The sequence below is a fragment of the Ovis aries genome, chromosome 17 (genome assembly GCF_016772045.2).
Source record: "Ovis aries strain OAR_USU_Benz2616 breed Rambouillet chromosome 17, ARS-UI_Ramb_v3.0, whole genome shotgun sequence".
Lineage (NCBI taxonomy): Eukaryota > Metazoa > Chordata > Mammalia > Artiodactyla > Bovidae > Ovis > Ovis aries.
In genome coordinates, this window is record NC_056070.1 from 45,093,336 (window position 1) to 45,107,653 (window position 14,318).

Here is a 14,318-nt window from a genome sequence, read left to right on the forward strand (position 1 = left end):
GATGTAATGATTTTGCCAGGATTCAGAAAGAATTCAGAAAATCAGACCACCAGCATACCACCAAACAGTGACCATGCCCATTTTTGGTGCAAGTTTGGCTTTGGCAAGTGCTCTGAAGTGTCTTCTTGGTCCAGCCACTGAGCTAGTTGTCACTGCTTGTCGTAAAAATAATCCACCTTTCGTAGCATGTCACAACCTGATCGAGAAATGGTTCATTGCTGTGTACAGTAAGAGAAGACAGCACTTCAAAACAACAATTTTTTTTAATTTGTAGTCAGCTCATGAGGCATCACTTACTGACCTTTTTCACCTTTCCAATTTGTTTCAAATGCCCAGGGACTGCAGAATGGTTGATGTTGAGTTCTTCAGCAATTTATCAGGTAGTTCTAATAGGATCAGCTTCTATGATAGCTCTCAATTGGTCACTGTCAACTTCCGATGGCTGGATACTACGCTCCTCATCTTCAAGGCTCTCGCCTCCTTTGCAAAACTTCTTGAACCACCAGTGTACTGTATGTTTGTTAGCAGTTTCTAGGCCAAATGCAGAAAATGCAATGGCACCCCACTCCAGTACTCTTGCCTGGAAAATCCCATGGACGGAGGAGCCTGGTAGGCTGCAGTTCATGGGGTCGCTAAGAGTCGGGCACGACTGAGCCATTTCACTTTAACTTTTCACTTTCATGCACTGGAGAAGGGAATGGCAACCCACTCCAGTATTCTTGCCTGGAGAATCTCAGGGACGGGGGAGCCTAGTGGGCTGCCGTCTATGGGGTCGCACAGAGTCGGACACAACTGAAGCAACTTAGCAACAGCAGCAGCAGCAAGCCAAATGCGTCATTGATATTGTGAGTTTTCTTCCCTACTTTACAACCCATTTTGAATTTGAATAAAAAAAAAAATCACTCAGATTTGCTTTTTGTCTAACATTTCCATAGTCTAAAATAAATCTAAAATAAACAGGAAGTAATAAGTCATTAGCAAAAAACATAAAGCGAGAACTGCACGTTAAAATGATGTATAACACAACCACATTTATTAAGAATGTATTCTGGTATCAAACAGCAAATTTCAATAAAGCAGAAACTGCAATTACGTTTGCACCAACCTAACAAGCCCTGGTTGCTGCCTGTATTATTTCTACTTCTGAATGCAAGGTCAATACGAGCAGATTCTCTTTTGTTTCCCTAAAACTCATGTGTGGTGGCTTCAGCTGTCAGGATACACCTAAGATTACTGGCTGAAGGAAGAAGCCCAGAAATGAGCCCCTTCTCTGTACACGTGACACTGAGTCTGAACACATCTGTTCAGGCTTTTTCCTGCCAGATTAATGATATCAAATGTTTTTCCCAAAGTTAATTGCTTTTTCTGTACTATGAAAACGACAAGCAGTTCACTAGGAATTAAAATTCTGTTTCCTCAGGATGAAACCAAGATCTCTCTCTGTGAGTACCTCCTAGGTGGCTCTGGTCTCCGGACCCTACCTGTTGGGAAGCAGAGGCGACCTGCTGGATGCTGGCCACAGGTGTCTGCTGTTGGACGACTTGAGGGAGTTTTGCAACCTTGGACAAAAGGAAAAAGGCCAAACACAGAGGCCGAATCAATGTGTGCACAAAAAGAGATTTCTTACCCTTTCTCTCCTTCTCAGGTCTTAATGCAAAACAAAAACAAAAACAAAACCGCAGTCAGATGCCACAGAATTGCAGCTCTCAAAGTGTGCTCACCTGGAATCCAGAAAATTGGTTACTGCACTTTGGCACTGAATAACAATTGTCTTCCTAACCTGTAATCATCTGTAATCTGAGGCTTTATTGGTCTCATATTTCAGACAGTCACATTTTTCTTTTACTAAAACTTCTGGAAGTTTATATGAGAGAATTAAATGGAAGATGGAACATTTGGGTGCCATCCCAGGAGTGCTTCCACTGTGAAGTGCCCTGGACCAACACCACGGTTCAGCCCTAGTCCAGAGATGTGCCAAAAAGTGGTTATTTCCTCATTTTTCTTCATCACAACTGAGATATTTCTCTGTATAAAACAAAATTTTCCACCTGATGGTCACTTTTTGTAAACCTGCATATCATGCTGTCTTGACACAATAAGACAATTCAGGCCATCTGTCTACTCAGGGCTTCAGGGGCACTGGCTCACAGAAGCAGAAGGGGCTCCCGAGTGGGCAGCTGCTGGGGGCCATGGAAACCCTGCTCAGGCCTCTAATTGGTAGAACAGGGATGAAAATGAGTCTTACCCAAGATAATTCTAGAGAAAATGTGAAATTATATGATGTACTTGCAAATAACAAGCTCTGAGTAAATATGAATTCTCATTAAGAAATTAAAATTAGTCAAGAGACATTTACTAGTTTACTATAACTTAAATCAAAAACTCTGAATAGAATTCACTGAGATCAAAGCAACTCCTGACTAAACCCTGTGTGCTTCCTCTGACATGAAAGATGGGCTGTCAGCTGCTATAGCACATGGGCCACAGCTCAGACGGGCAGACACTGAATATGCTGAAATGCTGTGGATAAAACTAAGGTGACACCTATTTTTTTTTATTTTACCCTAGCCCCTCTTTATTTTTTTAATTGGAGGATGGTTGCTTTACAATGCTGTGTTGGTTTCTGCCATACAATACTAGGAATCAGCCATAACCATATAAATATCCCCTGCCTCTTGAGCTCCCTCCCACCCCTCCCCTAAGGTGACATCTCAAATGCATCAATACATTTGCAGATAGTCCAGAGCTCCCCGCTCCAAAATCTAAGCAAAGAGGGGAGACCCCAAGCCATGACAAAGCTCCCAAGACCCTGTGCTGCCGGTGAAGCCTTAGACTGGGTTTTCACCACCCCCCGCGTGTGGCAGACAGGAGACGCGTCCAAGCCCGCTCTCAGGAGGAGCTAACAGGACGGCATCATGCTGCCCCCTACAGCTGCAATCCTGTCACTCAAAGGGTCTGTGAGGAAGTCACCTGTCTGAGGCCTCAGTGCTGGGCAGGGGAAGAGGAGACACAGGCTGAGAGGCCAAACCCTCAAGCCACAAGCTCCTGCGGTCCTGACTGCACCAACAGAAGCCTAGCAGAACCACCTACCTTCCACCCAAACCTCAAAGCCTTCCCACAAACAAGCTTCAAGGGAAACTGGATCACAACAAGACAATTTCTATAAAGACAAAAACCCCACAGTTCCTGAGGCAAGAACAGTGGAAAAGAAATAAGTAAAATCAGATGAACTTTGACTTCAAACAGAGGAATTACCAGACGTGCACAAAATAGTACGCTGCTCTGCACAGCCTGTAAACACATAGGTGAACAAGAAACTGCACAGACCATAATGCAGATCTGAGATAAAAACAAACAAAACTTCAAAGAATAAGAATAAAGTAAGTATCACCAAAATTAAAATTCAATGGGCAAACTTTTAACAGCAAACTAGACCTAACAAAAGGGAAAAGCATTGAAACGGGAGGTAGGTTACTCAGAATATAGCACAAAGAGACAATGAGAGGAAAACACAGAAGACTGAAGGTACATTGAGGGCGGGAGATGGAGCAGCAGTGGCATCTACCGCAATAACGGCTGGCCAATGCCCAGGTTCCAGGGGATCAGATACCTAGCCAGGGCGTCATGGCGTCAGACCCAAGACAAAGAAAGGCACTTTCCAGGCAGTGCTAGTGGTAAAGAATCTGCCTGCAATGCAGGAGACAGAACAGACGTGGGTTTAATCCCTGGGTTGGGACAATCCCCTGGAGAAGGAAGTGGCAACCCACTCCAGTACTCTTAATCGGGAAATCTCACAGACAGAGGAGCCTGGGAGGCTACAGTCCGTGGGGTGACAAAGAGTCAGACATGACTGAGCAGGCACACACAGAGTTTCTTTATAGTTTGATGCTATAGGAAGTGTTTGTCCAGGTGCAAGTATTGCAGCAAAAGGCCCCAAGTCCCAGCCTGTCTCAAGACCACCAGTATTTCTCAAGCAACAGTTATACACAAGACACTGGGCTAAATGCTGAGATTACAAAGATGGACAAAGAAAAGATCTCAAAAGAAAACAAGAAAAAACAAGTTACACAGAAGCAGTGACCTGCTAGATAGACATCTGACTTCTCATCAACAATAAAAGACCAGGAACAGGGACAGCTGTTAATGTGCTGAGAAAATAAATGTTCGTCTAGAATTCCACACCAAGCAGAAGTACCTTTCAGGAACAAGAGTGAAATACATGCATTTTCAAACACTACAGGAAACTCCAAAGAATGGACTTCAAGCAGAAGACAAGTAGTTTTACACAAAAGTGACAATGACACAGGAGAGAACTGTGATCACAGCACACATGGACACAAAGGCTAGAGGGACAGTGTGACAGGCCAGTGCACAGAGCAGAGCTGGGATGGGCTCGCGCTGCTCTGTGAAGAGGCGACCTGCACATGGACAATTGAGGATAACCGCTTCAGAGAACCCAGAGAGAACAGGCGATTTTCAAACAAGTAGAGGAGAAAAAACAGAAAGACAAAAATAGATAGACAAATGGAAGAAGAGAAGACAAGTAAGGCAGAAATGAGAAAACAGAACAAGCTGAAAACCCAAACAAAATGGAAGCTAAAGGCCACCCTTCCAGGTCTCGCCACAAAGGCGAGCAAATCTGTCACAGGTAGAGGACCAAAGCTGAGAGGCAGGATGAAGGCAGTGCAGCAGCACCCACCCGGCCACTTTCTTGACGTGTGTGAAATAGAGAAAGTGCAAGAGGGAAACATGCGCCAGAAACTTCTGACACAAAATGGGTGGAGTTCTCAGTTTGAGGCAGAGCAGGCTGCCAGACCAAAACAGGACTTCAGAGAAATAAAAAGTTTAATTGATGTGTAGCTAATAACAAAGGGCTTTCCAGGTGGTGGTAGTGGTAAAGAACTGGCCAGCCAATGCAGGAGACCAGGGTCCAATCCCTGGGTCAGGAAGATTCACTGGAAAAGAAAATCGCAATCCACTCCAGTATTCTTGACTGGAAAATTCCATGGACAGAGGAGCCTGGCAGGCTACAGTTTATGGAGTCACAAAGAGTTGGACATGACTGAAGTGACTTAGCATACACACAGTAATAAAAAACCTAATATAAAAACAAAAATAGAAAGGAATATAAGGAAAAACGGATGAATCCAAAATCAGAATGGGAGATTTTTTTTCTTCCAATTTTTGGACAGGTCATGCAGCATGTGGGATCTTAGTTCTCTGACCAAGGATTGAACTCACACCCCCTGCATTGGAAGCATAGAGTCCCAACTACCGAAGTGCCAAGGAAGTCCCAGAATGGGAGCTTTTAATATACCTCTCTCATAATTGACAGAATAAACCTGACCTGGAGGTGACAAAGGGAGCCCACAGCCACACCCCGCACTACCACAAACCATGTCTCAGCACACTTCCCTGCAAGATCAGCGCTGGGCCAGGGCTGGAGTGTGAAGAGCAGCGGAGGGTTTAGGGCCAGGTAAGGCTGAAGGTCAGGACAGAACTGCTGTCCCGGGGCTGGAAGAGGAGTTGCAGTGCACAGGAGGGTCTCAGGTATTGGAGGTGCACACCTCGAGGGAGCCATCCTCAGGCAGCTGGAATGAAAACTGTGCCCAGGGGTCGGGGGGACACGACTTCCCTGGTTGTCCAGTGGTTAAGAATCCGCCTCCCGATGCAGGGGATGCAGGTTTGATCCCTGGTTGGGGACTAAGGTCCCACATGTCCCAGAGCAACTAAGCCCAAGCATTAAAATGCAAGATTCCGAGTGCCAAAACGAAGACCTGCCGCAGTCAAGAAACATAATAAAAACAAATAAAAACCCTGTGAGGAACGGCAACTGGCTGCAGATATGAATCTGGACTCATCAGTAGAGGTGGGCTCACAGCCTCAAGACTAGAGCGACCACAAGGAGAGGGGTGCAGACAGAGGGTTTTAAAAAAGACAAAACACCAAACAACCAAAGGAACAAAAACTTGTAGCCAACTCGATCAAGAAGGGAATTTTCTTCTGTGCTGAAGGATGAGTTTAAAAACCCAACCCTGCAAAATGACCATAAGGAGAGCGATGTGGCCGAGCTTCCTGTCTGCACCTGACCTACAAGCCCTCGTGAGCAGGAAGAACGGCAAGGAGGAAGGGGAAGGAGTCGCCACCAGGACTCACAGGTGACAGTGTCAACACCAATGATAGAAGAACAGACTGAGGCTGCAGGATTCAAAAGTCAACACACACAGTGCCTTAGAGACACACAAAAGAGAGGGAACTTACAGTAGAGCAGCAGAAAGCGCTATTACTCAGGAATAAACCCAAGATGAGCAATAAGATCCTTATGGAAAAAAAAATAAGAAACTTACTTGAAGGGCCTTAAAGAAGATTTAAATAGTAAAGCGTGTCTCACGTTGGTGAATCTGAAGTCAAGGCTGTAGAGATGTTTACTCTCCCCCAAACTGATCTACAGGGTCAATGTAATTCTAACAAAAACCCCATCAGTTTGGTTGTGATATGAACATTTAATATGCTGACTCAAAATTCAGAACTTCTGTTCATAAAGTGAGTGAGAAGATAAGCTACAAGCTGGGAAAAGTGACACAGACCCGAAGGTGAACCAGGATGTACAACTGCACCGGGAAGCCCCGAACAGGCTCGTCCCTTGAAAGGGGCCCCAACAATCAGCAGATTCACCAAGGACAGAATCACACAGCTGCTAGAGGAAGGCAGACAGCAGGCCAGGCCACCGTGGGTGGAGGCCAGGGGACCACACAGCGCCTCAGCGGGGTGTGTGCCCAAGCCCCACACCCCATCCCAGACATTACATGTGGCGCTTACACGCAGGACCCACAGGATGTGTGACACTGGGCTGGGCGGCACTGGGAGCAGCAGAGGGACAGAGCTCTCGAGTTCCTGAAGCACAGGGACGACCACGAGCCCTGGAGGAGCCTCACCAGCACAAAGGCCACCACTGCGGTGGGCCCTCAGCACGGTCCCCAGGCCACACTGCGGGCCCTACAGTGCGTTTCATGGGGTGCTGATCTGTGGTCCCCCAAGTCTGTGGTCGGTCCACAGGCTCCCTCCTACTCACCTGGATCTGCGTCTGCACCTGCTGGGTCCCGGCCAGTTTCTGGGCCTGGGAGATGGGTGTGGTGAGAAACTGGGTTTTAAGGGCTGGCTGGGTGGCGTAGGTGACCTTCTGTGGTTGGCCCTGAGCAGCAATCTGCTGTGCTGTGATCTGAGGAAAGAGACCGCCCAGGGTTAGAGCTGCGTCCCTGTCTCAGAGCCACCAGGCCTCCTCCCGGGCCCTGCCTGCCCCCAGGTGCCCACAGCATTGACCACCCCAGCTCCCAGCCCTGCCTGTCCATTGCCCCCCCACAACTGGCATTCAGTCCTGGGTCATCGCTTCCTCTCCTGGGAGGTCCCCTCACAACCCAGGCTGGGCTTCATCTCCACATCCTCTTCAGAACCTGGGGCCACGTCAGCTCATCAGGTGAGTGAGTGAGTGAACTTGACAAGACAGGAGACACACGTGCACAATTTCTCAAATCTAATTTTAAGAATTTGACATATACTCAAACACATTTAGGACAAATAGAAACAAACTATATGCACAATTTTTGTACCTTTAGTCTGATTTTTAGCTTTCCCTGCCAGGAGAATTTAAATACTATTCAGAAAGCCATGTGTAATATACAGACCATATATTTGGTTACAAAGTCACCTCCATGAACAAACATTTTTAAGGTCTCAAAAGTCTTCTTTCAAGTCATATGAACATACAGACCAGCACGTTCCTAAAGCCCTTCTCTCTTTTAGATGTTGGCTAAGCCTCCATGCTGACCCAGCCCTGCCTGTCCAGCCACAGTGCCTCCCTGCCCAGCACTCTCCACTCACAAGTCACTTCATTTCTTTATGTGTCAGTTTCTGAGAATGGGTGCCAGCACCCACAGAGCCCTCAGCACACAGAGGGAATGTTCCAGCTCCGGTTCAGAAAACACAGATACAGCATGGAGTTCACTATCAGCAGTCGGAAATCAGCACGATGATACATCATCATCTGTAGGCCAGGCTTCATGCCACCAGAAGCAGATGGGAAACAGAATGCCTCGCACTCTGCTCCTGCTCGTCAACACGGGGCCTGCAAGTACAACCCCGAACCCCCACCTCCAAGGAGGACTTGCTTTTGGGAGCTGAATCAGCCCAGAGCTTCCTCCCAGCCTTCTCAGTCAGGGTATCACCAACACATTGACAATACTCCTCTTGCAGTACCTTTGTCTGCTGTCTCTTCCCTCCCTCCATCCATGCTCTGAGCATGAGTGCCAGAGTACATACACTCTCTCATGTGGACACAGTCCTTGCCTGGCCTCCTCTTGACAGCTCGACAGCTGTGGCCTGGCTCCATCTGTCCGGTACACCCAGGTGGGTCACACACCATGAGCTACGCCCATGTCCTGGAATCCTTCTGGCCCCTCCCCAGTCATGCAATTCCACAGGCCGAGTCCATCATGGCTGCCCCCACAAGCCCTCGGTGCATGGGGGTCCCTCTCCCTCCAGGGCAAACCTTAAGACCATCCTCTGTGCTGCCCAAGCCCACAATCATAGGGTCTCCTGTGTGAAGAGGCCAGGCAGCCAGGCAGGGCCCATTCAGGACCCTCTCCACTTCTGTGCACCCAATGCTTGGCAGCAGGGCCCACCTCAAATGCAGAGGGGATGACTAGGGGCCCCAGTACCCAGTACCTTCTGCTGGACAGCGGCAGGGCCTGGGGCAGCCTGTGGCTGGATGGCCTTCTGCTGCTGGACGGCTTGCTGCTTGAGCTTCAGCAGCTGCTGGACGTGCACGGGCTGGGCCACGACAGTCTGTCCTGCGAACACCAAGCAGATCATTTAATCACGAGCACCAGGGATGAACAAGGTCTCGGGACTCACACTGAGTTCAGCTTCAGTGATTTCTTTATAGAAAACAACAGCTTGAAACGGTGCTGAGACAAATAAAGCCGTCCCTTAGGACAACTTTAAATGTTTCTGGGTTCATAATAATATTCAGACAAAGGTCTGGGAAGTTGAGAATGTAAACGGTTAAATCAATGGACACCTCCGCTAACACACACTGTGACACTCACAGTAGGGCTGAGGGCCATGGCTACTAGAAAAGGCTCGTCAGCTCCACTGAAGGCCGTAAGCAGGGGGTGATGTGCGGGGGGGTCAAGGGGTGGTGTGAGACAGGCACCTGCGGCTTTCTGCGGCTGCCCGATGGCCACACTGATCCCAGCAACGTTCATGGGCAGGGTCGTGACGCCCGGCGAGGAGACCACAGCTGCTGGCACTGACACCACCGGGGGCTTCGCCAGTGCCACCTGGGCCGGCTGGGGCGCTGGGGCCTGCATCTGCCCTTGCGCCTGCAGCTGTGAAGTGGGGACCCGGGTCTAGACAATGAAAATAATGGGAGAGTCCAGAGATATTCAGGATTCCATGCATCTGCAAACATTTCCCACCAGAGGACAAGTGGTGAGAAACTGAAAAATTCATGAAGGTGCAATGTGGTGCTCAGCTAACAGAAAACATATTGCTGTGGGCTGCCTACGCCACCTGACCATCACCGAGAGACGCAGAGAGCGGGGCTCAGAAAGCCCCACGTGTGCCCGGGCACACTGACGCTCAGCCACGGCTCCTGTCCTGCCCCACAGTGCACGTGCGCCTCTGCCTTGCCCTCCACCTCAGAACCTCACAGCAGCCCCAGACTGTCACGTCTCCTAGTCTCATCTCTAGTCCTTCAGTGACAACCCTACCCTGAAACTACTGCCACAGCCTCCCAAGGGCCACCCTCGGGCCCCATCTCCTGAGACTTTGTTATCACACTGCTTCCAAACACTTCTTTCCTTAAGTTGTATCTTTAAAAATGAAAATGGAAATAAACCCGTTTTTACACGTACAAAAACTCAGAAAAAGAAAATATGTCTTATCTGTATGGCTCACTGGGAAGGTGTGTAAAATGAGATGAACTTAAGGTATTTTGTAATCTGAGTCTCTTCCTTTTGTAACAATCCTTTTTCAAAGCTGTGTACTATTCCACCGTGTGCATGCTATACAGTCTATTTAGTCAACTCCTTAGTGATGGCGATTTAGCTCTCTCCTAACATTCCCAATACAAGTTTGTATATTTATCACTTTGTACTTGTTCTATTATTTCTTTAGAATGTAACAGAAATAGAATCACTGGGTAAGATAACGTGCACGTTTCTTAGCTTAACTGACTAGAACTCTCTCCAAAGGGAGCCAGTTTCTGCCTGTAAGTCCCATTCAAGGAATGGGCTCCCCAACCTGGCCTTCAAGTGTGATTACTACTCTGCTCACTTGAATTGGCATTTTTTGTGAACACAGGCAACACCAAGCTTGCTCTCACAATTTTTATCCACTTCGGTCCCTTCTCTTACAGACTCAGAGTGAAGCACACGAGAAGCAGAGCCTGGACCCCCAAATTACTGCTGTGTTGTGGGTGACAAGTTGTAGGATCTGGGTGTTACTAAAGGTGTGTGACTTGGTTTCTGCACCTGCAAAATGGAGTTAGCATCACAGCACCCACTCCCACCTCAGCAACAATCAGGTGACAGGCAGAGAGGCTCAGGCAGCACCCAGCCCAGAGCAGGGTTCCTAGTGCTAGACGTCACCAAGTGGGACAGAGTCTGGCCCACCGGACACTCCCTCGACTCCTGCTTATTGTGACTGACCGTCCCAGACACCCCTCTCCCGCTAGCATCATCCCCTCCTTCGGAAATCTCCAACATCTCTCCGTGCTCATGGAGTGCTGTGGTCCCGTAGCCCAGCTCTGGGGACTCGCTCGCCTCCTGCCTCCCACAGTCTCCCCTCCGCCTGGCAGCACTGGCATACTTTCCACGTGCCAGGCCTCATGGTCCCCTTATCCCCCACGTAAACCCTGCTTTCCCTCCATGGTCTGGCTTGCTCCCCTCCTCCCTGACCTCTCAGGCCACCATAAGCTTTGTGACATTGATGTTCTGGAAAAGCACGACTGTGTAAATGTTTCCCATACGTGTGCTGTGCTTCGCCCTCTCCAAGGAGAACTTAAGTTCCTGGGGAAAGACCATGTCTTTACTTGTCACTCCACCATCACACCTGCAAGGGCCTGAGCAAGCAATAACAGTTCAGTTAAAACGTTAAGAAGACGCTGCTCTGGAAAAACAAGCGTATCAACGGGAACTTACGAGCCGGGCCACCTGGAGGTTGGCCACGGTGGTGCCCGTGAGCAGGGCGCCGGGCCTCGGGGCCGTGACCGTGGTGAGCTGGGGGCTCTGCTGCTGCGTGGGCTGCGGGGGCTGCACCTGCACTTGAGCCGTTGGCTGCGGGGGCCCCGCTGGGGCCTGTGCTGGGGGCGCCTGCTGGGGCAGCTGCAGTTTCTGCTTCTGCATTTTGATCAGGTGTTCCTAAAACCCAGATAAAGTAATCTTTTCATCAACATTAACTGTATTCCACTTTGTATATATCTTGGTTTTAAGTTACTGTTCTACTACCCATTAAATATTGAAGAAAACAGTTGCTACTAGGCAGTCTGCAAACAATCCTCCAGGCCTTTGCCAAACATTTTTTAAGTGTTCGTTTATCACTGATGAAAACTAGCAACTGTGATTTGACAGATCAGCAAATCTGTAACAAAATTTCTAGGTTCTGATCACTCATAAACAAGTTAATTTAAATCTGCAGTATCATCAAAAAAATTCTAAAAGTCTTAAAATCATAGTCCTTCTTGAAACTTTAAGATGTATTATAAGCAGTAGCTCTAAATTTTGTATTCCAACTGTCTCCAAATAAAAGTTTAATTGATAAATAAACCCATGTCTTTAAAAGAAGTCGAAATAACAAGATAAAAATATTCTAGGGAATAAAAAATTATTGAGGAAAACTGATATTGAGTTATTCATTCATGACTATCAGATCTCTTTCAAGATGCTGAAAAAGAAAAGGACTTTGCAACTGGTTTAGGAGGGGGCAGGGAAGAGAGGAAAGGAGTCAGGTGCATGAGTGGGTCAGTGGGGCTCTGAGCAGCTGGAAGCAGGAAGCAGGTGACTGAAGGCCCTGCCATCACAGAGCGGAAGAAGCAGGGAGGTGGGGGGTGGGGGGAGGCAACAGCATGGGGAGCGGCACAGACCCGCTCTGACAACTTGCCCCTGCTGGGCTGAACAACCCTAATTCAGTGCTGCCCGTCAGCATTCTGCAGCAATGGACATACTCTGGAGCTGGGCTGTCCAATGAGATGGTCACAGCCACGTGTGGCCTTGCACCCTTGAGCTGTGGCTGGTGTGACGGAGGATGGAAAGTTGAGCTTGGTCACATTTTGTTTCTGTGGTGTGCACTCGCGCGCCCCTCCAGGATGAAGTCCTGGCTGGTGCTCGCAGGTTCTCAGGCCCTCCAGGGCCCTGGGCCCCTCTGTCACCCGCAAGGGGCAGGCCCGAGGGAAGGTACTTACTGTGGCAGCTCCGACGGCCAGCTGCAATTCTAAAATACCATCTTGTTTCTATTACATACGTTTTTCTGGCTCCTTTCTAAGTTGAATATTAATGCTTTTCCACTTGTGGCAGTATTTCCTTTTAAAATGAATGTATTTGGTTGTATAACAGCACAGGTGATATAGCGATTGGCAAAATTCAGGAACATCAGTACTCAAATGACTGACACTGAGAAACGATAATGCAAATGAACTACTCCTAGAGAAACCAAGTCTTCACCACCTTGGCTCTTAAACTGTAGAGGAATGCTTTTCACCAACATTTTCTCAGGCTGGGAAAAGGGTCCAGTGGCCTTCAAGTTCTCCCTGGAGCCTGAGCTGCTGCACACAGCACAAGCAAGCAGGTGGGAAGATCCATCTGGAAATGGGGATTAAGGCCTCAGAGAGCTGGGAACAAGCTGGTCACGTGATCATGGAAGTGGCCCTGTAGGCAAGGTTGTTTCTAAACACAACATACACACACTTCCCACATAAAGACGATGGCAGGTTGTGCAGAACACACTCTGAATGACACGACACAACAAGGCGTCATCACACAGGGGTGTCAGGGTTTCTAGAAGATGCTCACCGGTGTCAACTTGCCCACAGCCTTGATCTGTGCTGGTGACTGGGCCTGGCCTTGGATCTGTGGGACCTGCACCTGAGAGGCCTGCTGCTGCTGCTGCTGCTGCTGCTGCTGCTGTTGCTGCTGCTGCTGCTGCCGAAGGAGCTGGAAGTGTGCGGGCGTGATGGTTTTCCCCGGGAGCTGGACCCCTGTGGCTGAAGAGGTTGTCTGGTAAGACCACAGGCCCCCAAACACACACGCACGCACCTGAGCCCTCAGGAGCTGTAAGAGCAGGGCGGGTCATGTAGGAAACCAACTCTGCCTTTACCTTGGGACACCTGAGTCACCAAAGACCGGGTCGGGGTCTGCACGGGGGTCAGGCTGGTAGTGACCACAGCCGAGGCCGTCACTGAGGTGACCGCTCGAACACCCTGAGTCGGTGCCAGGGACACCAGGTCGGATGTGGCCGTGGCTGGGGAACCAACTGCTCGAGGCTGGGTGTGGACCACCTGGGCAGGAGCAGAGCCTCCTGAGGTCTGGAAAAGGTGAAGGGAAGAGAACTGTCAGGCTGCTTCGCGATACTCAAGACTCTACAGTCATCGGGTAAAGAAAAAAGGCCACAAAACTCTAAAACCTAGAAAACGAAGCCTTCTGACAGAGTGCTGAAAGACCTGTGAGCGCAAAACCTGTGCCCTGGGCTAGAGCAGGTGGCAGCACGCAGAAAAGGAAGGTCCCCACCCCCGTCTACCACACTTGCCCTGTGTCTGTCCAGGTGTCCTCACTCGAAAGACCTTTGGTTTCCAAGAAACCATCTAGGTGCCCATGTTTATCCCCGCAGAACACACAGGACCGTACTCCCCACAGTCATCCCCAGCCGGGCGTGGAAGCTGCACCCCTGAACCCACTTCCACCCACACAGGCCTCATGGCATCCCAACTGTAGTAACTGCTCAAATCTTTTATCTATTAAAAAAAATTATTTTGTCCACTATTAAAAGTTGTTCATTTTCTCCCTGTTGACGCAAGAATCTTTATATATTTATATATACACATCATTTATTTTGAGCTAGTGTTGGGTCCTCATTGCTGCATGGGCTTTTCTCTAGTTTCAGTGAGCGGGCTTCTCGTTGAGGTGGCTTATTCTTTTTTTTTTTCAACATTGAGGTGGCTTACTCTTGTGGAGAACCTGCTCTAGGGTGCACAAGCTTCAGTAGTAATGGCACATGGGCTCAGTAGTTGCAGCTCCTGGGCCCCAGAGCACAGGCTCAGTAATTGC

The 14,318-nt window shown here is 48.9% G+C and overlaps 1 protein-coding gene across 14 annotated transcripts in view; it reads right to left on the reverse strand.

Moving 5' to 3' along the window:
• EP400 (E1A binding protein p400) overlaps positions 1-14,318 on the reverse strand; it is a 112,010-nt gene that overhangs the window by 3,851 nt on the left and 93,841 nt on the right. For 13 of the 14 annotated variants that reach the window (XM_042234482.1, XM_042234479.1, XM_042234478.1 and 10 more), the window contains 7 exons: positions 13,372-13,579; positions 13,068-13,258; positions 11,202-11,420; positions 9,212-9,407; positions 8,722-8,846; positions 7,073-7,219; positions 1,482-1,559 (listed from right to left, as the gene is read on the reverse strand). In XM_042234482.1, coding sequence (XP_042090416.1) covers positions 1,482-1,559; positions 7,073-7,219; positions 8,722-8,846; positions 9,212-9,407; positions 11,202-11,420; positions 13,068-13,258; positions 13,372-13,579 — 1,164 coding nt within the window. The remainder of the gene's footprint in view (positions 1-1,481; positions 1,560-7,072; positions 7,220-8,721; positions 8,847-9,211; positions 9,408-11,201; positions 11,421-13,067; positions 13,259-13,371; positions 13,580-14,318) is intronic. The other variant, XM_042234481.1, reaches the window with a different exon arrangement.